The following is an 8,730-nucleotide window of genomic DNA, read 5'->3' on the forward strand; positions in this document are numbered from 1 at the left end:
CCGCCGCCTCTTTCTCCGGCGGCGGCGTCTGCTTCTCGCTGAGGGATTATTTTGCGCGTGGAACCAATTTCATGTTGTGGATTTCTCTCATCTCGATCACTCTTTTTCTGCTGACGAAGCTCGCGAGGTTGGTGAGGATCTGGGCGAGGGGGAGCAGGATTCGAGCTAGGATCGTCGCCGGTTGTGGTTCCTCTTGCGATCTCACAGGTTTTGATCTTATTCACAGTAAAGTTTAATGATGAAACGAGGCCTAGGGTTAGGGATTACTTGTATTTGTTAAGGAGGTTTGAGATTAATTCATCATCAATCAGTGAACGATTGGTGATTGAGAAAAAATAATTAGTTAATCAGGTAATACTTAATAGTGAGTGGACACGATTCATCACCGATCGGGAACTGGAATTTTTTCCCCCCTTTTTGTACTGTAAACGGTGGATAAGCTTTCCTGTGTATTAGGGTTATGAGAGAAAATATACAGACAATCTCATAATTTGTTACTAGGAAAATATTGAAGGCCGATATTAGGGTACAGGTCTTGATTCCTTTATTGTTTTTCTGTAATTTTTGATAAGGATAGATGTTGCGGTGTTGGATTTTGATCAGATAGATGTATTTGATTTTGACCCTATCTTGAAGAGAACTAAGCGCAGATTTTTTTTTTTCGTCTTGATAGAATACCCAAAAAGGGGGAAAACAAAACAATTCCACCTTTAACTCTGTTTTGGGGGTTTGTATAATTTACTAGGAAAAAATATTTCCTCTAGAATACCCATAGTTCAAGGGAGTTTGTGGAATTTACAAAATTCAACCCCTGAAAGTTTTGGGGGCTTTGTGAAGTTTACCTATGTTTACTTGTAAGAATAGTTCTATTCACAGACTTTCCTGGCTTGATACGACAAATAGTTGATATTCTTTCATGAGATTCTGGGAAGAAAGCTAATTCTAGAGGATTTATGTTCAAATTTTGACTATTTTGCTCCAGCATCAAGATGGACATCATCATCATCTAGGACCAGAATTCAGATCATGTGGCAGTCTCCAGCCCTGTCCTTTTTTGCTATATTTTCATATAGCAAAAGAGATCTTGGAAATCTTCTTATTTTTTGTAAAATTAAAGTTTACATGAATACTGTTTTAGGTTCATCATTTCTCAGATTAATCCATTTTGTTGGGCAACATGTATATATTGTTTAATAATGAGAAATCATTAAGTGTAGCAGAATATGGCTTCAGTTAATTAGTCATATGCTACATACGTTTATTGTTATTATGAGTCATTTTTTTTAACATAAAAGTTGGTAGAATATAGATCTAAATATGATTTATGGAAGCCATTTAGATTTTGGTTCAAGGCCCAATAGGGAATTTTATGAGTTGTGGCTCTTCATCACCTATGCTTCTATTAGTGTTTCAGTTTTTGTAGTAAAATCCCTGGACACAAATATTACTGTGACTGTGAGTCTGGTCTAACAAGATACCACTGCAGATTCCATTTAAATTGTGAAATCAGTTCTAACCTACTATGTCAAGACTTGGATCCATATTCTTATCAGACCGTATTAATAGATTTGAATCCCCTGCAACAACCAAAGAACAATGTCAACTTTATTTAGATATGAACAGATTGATAACAAGTCAATGCTTATTACTGGTAAGTCAGTAAGATCTAATGCTCATTTTGATATAGATGTATCATGTAACATATATCCATCTAATGATTGGATAGTAGTTAATGGCTTAACGCAATATCATATTTATTAGTTGTGTAAGAAGCGGAGGAGATCTAGGTATGGTGTAGACTGTGTGGTCTATGCGTACAGTAGTTGTAACTAATATTTGAACCCACCAAGAAAATGGATCTACATCTAATATCAATAATTTATACTCGAATTCTAATGTTTTGGTTCTGATCTTAGGCATGCAAAACCACAGATTTGATGTTTCCACCTTACAGCCTTTCAGTTGGATGTCTGGACCGTCAAACAAAACTAGAATTTCTTTGGAGCAAGTTAAAACAGTCCACTGCGCTAATTTTCATGAGCAAAATGCTCATTTTACTGCTGTTGACACCACAATTTAGAAAGTATAAGTCATAATCAACCTTTTAAACAAGGTTTGCTTTTGATCTTCAATTTCAAAAAACTACGCAAGGGATTGGACCGAATCAACCATCTTTTTATTGCTGCTAAATTCCTAGCAAGGAAAGCTATGGATCAGAAATACAGAGATACATACTGTCCAGTCTTGACAGGCAGTCCTATTAAGAAAATGCTATAATTTTTTGTTATGTAGTTGAATGTCGAGAGTTAAAGCTGATAAATTGCTCGTTCTGCAGCTTTTTTTATTCTTTATCTGGTTAGGGTAACTCGTTGATTACGATCTATAGAGATTTAGCAAAACAGAGATGCTTTTTTTGTTTTCTGCCATTAATTAAGTTAAATGCTATCGGTTGTTTCAGCCTCTGTTTCTATATATGGCCTTGTTTCTTATTTGTTAACACTGCAAATAGAACATTTTTTCTTTTTTTCCAATGTGCATATTTAGTTTGTATTTAGTAAGTTTTCCTCCCCAACTTCAGCAGTGCCTGCAAAACATGGGATCTCAGAACCAAACAACACAGATTCTCTTTCTTTTGGCTCTGGCTCACAAACATGTATCGCTCGGAAATGTGCAGTACTTGGAATTTCAACACTATTTGCATCTTTGTCTCCAAGTTATGAGGTTGGTAATGTGAATTATTACTGTTAATTCGTCTGTTTTGCGCTTCTTGTAGAAGATGAACCATGAACTAGATAAAAATAATCTACATTCATTGCCTTTTACTTTGGATGTTTATGAAAGTTGTCATGTCAATTACTCAGAGATGAAGATGTGATGCATTGGTGGTATTGGATAGCTAGGATATATTATTTTTAAAACTCAAAATCCTTGTTTCCATGAAGTGACTGAGCATGCACAAAACTACTATATTTCAAAATCTAGTTGCTTTGAAGAGAGGTGACACCCTTTTCCATAGTTTAAAAAAAATGGTCTAGGGTCTCCCCTAGACCTAGGCAGTACTTAGGCTTCCCACCTAGGTCTTGGGTGTGTCTAGGCCAACATGGGTCATTAATCATTATGCAGATTGCAAAGCTTTGGTCATGGTCTGATTTTTCCTCAGTTGCCGCCTTCACGTCCTCATACCTCCCTTGCCTCCTCTTCCTGACTCCTCTACCTTCACCTTCTCCAATCTTGAAAAAATTTTCCTCCACCTCTAGTTAAATGAAAAAAGAAATCAGTGTAGCCTAGGCACTTGGACTGGACGGCGCCGAGCGCTTACTAAACATTGTCCTTTTCCTAGAGAGGACGAATTATATGCAATTATGACGAATTATATGCAATTATTCTATGTTTACTTTTATATAGTAAGGAAATGTTTGTGGCCTAAAATAAAAGATGGCATTTTGTTACTGATTTATTTTAACTTCTGGTGTATGACTCATTTTCAGATCTATAGCAGTCATCTCTACTATAATACTGAGAAAGGTTTTTTTTTCGATGTTAGTCCCTTAAATCACTATTATTTTGATATTAGTCCCTCAAATCTTCATATTTTGATATTAGTCTTCCAAATTGCATAAGTGTGTTGATATTAGTCCTTGTGGTTAAGTGGGTTATAAATGAAGGGGAATATTCTGTTAAAGTTAACTTTTTACTTGTAAGGACAATTATACTCCCAGACCCAATACCCAAACCACGTGGACCTAATAGGCCCAAACCCATTTCAGCCTTTATTCTCCAATGGTTAATTACAGTGAAAACAATGACACTGTCTTACTACCTTCACATTATAGTCCTACTTGTTTTCAAAGATCACATTTATCTGTAAGTCGAATAGCTAGCTAATTGCATGCTTTCTCTTTATTCTTTTATTTCTTTTCTAGTTACAGAACTGAATGCAAAATTCTCCATTACTAACTTCCCCACGTTTGATCATTCCAACACTGACCAACAATATGGCCTTTTGTTGGCAGTGATAAAAAAACTTGAACATAATTTCAGGACATCATAGACGAAACATTTTTATTGCAAGTTCAAGGAGAATGTAAACATACATACAAGTCAAATATGTACAATATATTAGGGCTCATCGACTTAGCATTATGTAACCAAAGCTAATAACAAATGTGTGGATTTCCATGGGGCTGAGCTCCACAATTAACTTGGAAGGATCAACACGTGCGGATTTTCATCTTCAATCTTGTGCAGATCTTTGTCTTCAATCTTCAGTGAACGAATGGATTGGATTTTGGATCGAATTTGGGGGATTAGTGGGGCGAGATCACAATTATGGCAAAAAATCTCTTTCTACAGTTGGGCACCGGAATTGGAAGAGAGAGGGAAATATAAGTTTATGTGGAGTGTTAAAGGGGGTGGGTATTTTGTTAATTTCTCATCCATGGTTAGTCTTAACCTTACCATGGTTGAGCCTTTTGTACATAAATAATAACAAAGGGACTAATATCAATATACTTATGCAATTTGGGGGACTAATATTTAAATATGAAGACTTGGGGGGCTAATATCAAAATGGCAGTGATTTAAGGGACTAATATAAAAAAAAACCTACATAGAAACCAAAAACCCTAGATCGAAATGGAATGTTTTAATACTGTTCACCCTTGAAAGGACACAAAACCTTGCTTTCTTTAACGAGGATCATCCAGGAGTTAAAAAAAGACAGAATGAAGAGAAAAAGGGGAAATCCAGCACTTTCATCATGGACATTCCAGCTTGAAAAAACTGACTTTCATGCCTGTTGTTGGAGCCCTATTCTCTATAATTCCATAAGGTAGATACTTAGCTCATTGGACAACCCAAAAGAATTTTCAGTTAGTACCTGTACAGAATCTCAGTATGGATCTCTGACATGGACATCATATAGGCATGGGCAATCTGGTTTGATGTTAGCACAATATATGATGGAAATTTTGGACTTGACATAGAAAAGCAAATCTATTGGCAATAGATCTATGTGTCCATATACATATATAGGCAAGGTTGTGGATAGTGAAAAGCAGAAAGCGGAGCGAAGCGGGGAGTCACCAGTCACCACTTAGGCTTTTTGGGGTTTATACTGTTCAAAATGAAAAAGCATTGTGTAAAAAAGCATTCCAATTGAGGGAATTGTGGAGGTAGAGGAACTCCATGAAAGTGCTGCTGGAAGCAATGAAGAGGGCTGTAGTTGAGAGAATTGGCAGTGGAGGATCTTCCTCAAGGAGCTGTTGTGGTCAAGGGCTGAAGGCAACAGAAGAAGAAGTTGCTGGAGCTTTGTCAAAGAACTGAGCTTCATTGAGGTGCTGGAGGCTATGGTTGATGGTGGCAGTGGAGGAGTTGAGCTTCGTCGAGGCGGTAGATGGAGGAGAATAGGTAGACGAATCGGTGGACGGAGGAGGTGAGATTTTGGGCTCTAGGGTTTTTTGGGTTCGGTAGTAAATGGGAGGATGACGAAGGGTAGGGAAAAAGAAAGGGGAGGTCTAAGTTATAAGAACGGATTGAGTACAAAAAATGCAAGCCCAAACGACCAAAATTTACTTTCGTTAAAAGTGTTGGTAAACCACTTTCAACGCTTTTTAGCGTTTTTAAGAGAACTTTAAAGCACTCTTTAGAGCAAATTGGGCTAAGAATGCTTATAACCACTAAAAGTGGCAAAAGCGAAGTGGCCCAGGCCCGCTTCCGCTTCAAAATCTGCTTAACTGGCATTTTCCCCCACTTTTTAAAACCTTGATACAAGGTGTTCTTAGGTGACCCCTTTGGTAAAATCTCATGGGAGGCTTGATCGATGATTCTTGCCATTCATCACAGTCTCCAGTCATACAATTTTTATCCCTTTCAACCATGTATGAACATGTCGCAAAATGTATGGTTTTATGGGTTTTAATATAAGATAAAAAGAGACCACTTGAGGGATGGTAAAAAAAAAGGTAAAATCACATGACCTTTTTACAATCATTTCAAGGAGTAAAATCATGATGTATGGTATAGATCATCCCAGTAGATGGTAAATGGTGTGAGTTGGCTAAAAAGTTACATGGAACACTCCCTTTCAGTGCGCGCGCAGCATGCACACACTTAAGTTTTTCATGCAAAACTTTCCTGTTTCAGCACCATGCTACAAATCTGAGATCAACTTTGTTCAGGTTAATCAATATTTTGTTTGATGCAACTATGATAACACGATGTCATCTTTTCCATAAAAGCAATAGTCAGAAAATATTTCTACATTCAATTCTACTTGCTAAATATTCCGTTAGTTTTATATCTTCAGAATTGAATATACTAATAATGACAAATTTGAGGATTTTTATGTGAAGGAAACTATATGAGATTTTTTGTGTTATTTAGAACATCTATTTCCTATTAAGTGGCCATTTTATCGGGGCTTCTTATTGCGGTGACTTAACATTCTATGCATGTGAAAGCTGGCAGAAACACCTACTGGAAGATATAGTTTAATAGTTTGCTGTTGTAGCTTGACATCGCATGACAGTCTGACAGTTTAGGCTGATTTGAATAATATAACTGTTTAGTTGCTGTTGATCCTGAATGCAATATGGATATCTTGCTTCGGTATGCAGGCTTATAACCTAAATCCCACGTTCATCAATACTCGTGTTATATATAGTTTTTTATCTTCACTCTGCAATTATTTTGTACCTTGGCCTGAGAATTTAGGTTCGCTACTTTGGTAAAATTGTTAACACTTCCCGTTGATATGCAGCTCGTGCCAGGTTCTAAGAATGAAGTAAACTCAACCATCAATGATCAAGCACAGCCTGTTCCAAGCCCGAGATCAGTCTTTGTGAGAAGAAACAAGTGAAAAAAGCCTTCCCTATTCAGTCGTGTTGTTGGTGAATCGAATCATTTAATCGTGTTACATCATTTTCCCTCCATGTTTTTGGCAGTAGCCAAGTGCTTTCTTCTATTATCATCACGTTTTGGAAGCACTTGAGAGCTGTTATCTCAAAGGAGAGGGGTTGTGTCCGTGTAATTACTATTTTCCAATCTTTTTTTGGTGTTTCTTCTTCTGTTCGAAAGGAGTAAGTAGTAATTGTATGCTGTTGTATACCAAATAAATGAGTCCCGTGTCTATAAAAACAGCTGATTGTGGCATCCGAGTTGTTGGAATGGGAACTCCGGTTTCTGTATTAAATAGTGGGTAGGCTCTTGTTTCATGGTGATTGCCGTAAAGACTAGTGTTATATTTTGCATGTTATTGTTCGTTTTGTGCTGTTTATAGTTAATATTATGTAATCTTGTGAAGTTGCATATAGTTATGAATTACTGTCTATAAACTAAATTGTAAGGAGTAAAGAGCAGGAGCTTGCGACGAATGAGACCATAATTCCAACTTTAGGAGTTATAGGCTATTAATAATCGTGAACTTTGAAGAAGGAAGAGTTAATTGTTTTTTACTTGAAACGAAAATGGGGGAAAAAATTCTTAATATAAAACAGATGAAAATGGATAAAATAAAATAGTGGATTATATAGTCTGAAGACAATTACTTACCATTGAGTTAAAAGAGATGAAAATGGATTAAAATGTGGGCTATATGTACCATACAAATTTTGAGTTTTCAGAGGAAAAAGAATGCGGATTATAACCCATAGAAGTTGAGATTTTGAAATACATCAACTGTTCGTTATTGGGTTGAAACATATGAAAATGATACGGGTAATATAATCATGAATAATTTTGAAGTATGACAATTATTTGTCACTAGGTTGAAACTTGAAACCAATGAAAATAGACAATATTGTAGATTATAAACAATAAAAATAGTGAATTTTAAGGAAAAATTCTTAATTGTTATTGGATCGAAACAACCGAATATGGACAAAAACTATGTGTTATAGCCCTTAAAATTGTGTAAAACCCTGTACATTTTGATAATTGATATATGTTTATGTGTTTATTAGTAAAAAATAATATTTATTTATGATAAATGTCTTTATGTCATGGTTGTGCATGATAACTAGTGTTTTGAGTTTAGGTGAATGTATATATGCATCAGGTTTGAGGTTGAATTTTGCAAATTTGCAAAACATGTGCAGAAAGATTTGGAGTCTGTTAAGTCGACTGTGAGTCGACTGATAGGTTCGGTCGACCCTGAGTCAGTCGACTGACGGATGTTTTCCTGGTTTTTGCAGTTCGGGTCTGTTTGGGTTTTCGGGTCGGGTTTAACTATTGGTATTTACCTCATTCTACCCAAGAGAGGCCCCTTTCATCAGTTCTCCCCAGAAACCCTAGCCCCCTTTCCCCTCTTAAACCCTAGCTTTTGGATTTTGGGCGTTTTTGGGAGATTTTCGGGGAATTTCAGCAGCTTCTTGTGGTTTGCAGCGAAGAGAATCGTTCTTCAGCACACCAGAGGCGTGTAATATCTCACCCAATCCTTCTCCCATGTTTTTAAGAGTTTTAAACGTTTTTCATGAGATTTATTGAGCCTAAGAATTATTTTCAAGTACAAATCGATGTTCTTACTAGTGTAGATGCTAAAAATCATGTGTTTCAGATCTCTAAATCCTCACCAGCGAATCTTTGATGAAACCTAGATCTGGGAATTTATTTAAAAACGAGTTTTCATATTGATTAAATGCTCTCATACATGTTTAGGGATTAAATGTTAGATCTAACATGCAAGATTTCGTTTTTCATGTTTTATACAAATTTTACACTGTCTCATATGTT

General features: G+C 36.3%; 1 protein-coding gene across 1 annotated transcript; it reads left to right on the top strand.

Annotated features, from left to right (window-relative positions):
- Positions 7 to 7,265, top strand: LOC109849555. The gene is made up of 3 exons (XM_020419397.1): positions 7 to 207; positions 2,579 to 2,721; positions 6,761 to 7,265. Exons 1-3 carry the CDS (start codon positions 72 to 74, stop codon positions 6,857 to 6,859), a joined length of 378 nt encoding a protein of 125 aa, XP_020274986.1. The 5' UTR covers positions 7 to 71; the 3' UTR covers positions 6,860 to 7,265.

This window comes from Asparagus officinalis, chromosome 7 (assembly GCF_001876935.1).
Source record: "Asparagus officinalis chromosome 7, Aspof.V1, whole genome shotgun sequence".
NCBI classification, from domain to species: Eukaryota; Viridiplantae; Streptophyta; class Magnoliopsida; order Asparagales; family Asparagaceae; genus Asparagus; species Asparagus officinalis.

Coding starts and splice junctions, on each gene's coding strand:
- LOC109849555 (XM_020419397.1), top strand. CDS start 72: ATGTTGTGGATTTCTCTCATCTCGATCACTCTTTTTCTGCTGACGAAG. Junction 208..2,578: donor TTCCTCTTGCGATCTCACAG/GTTTTGATCTTA, acceptor CCCCAACTTCAG/CAGTGCCTGCAAAACATGGG. Junction 2,722..6,760: donor CTTTGTCTCCAAGTTATGAG/GTTGGTAATGTG, acceptor GTTGATATGCAG/CTCGTGCCAGGTTCTAAGAA.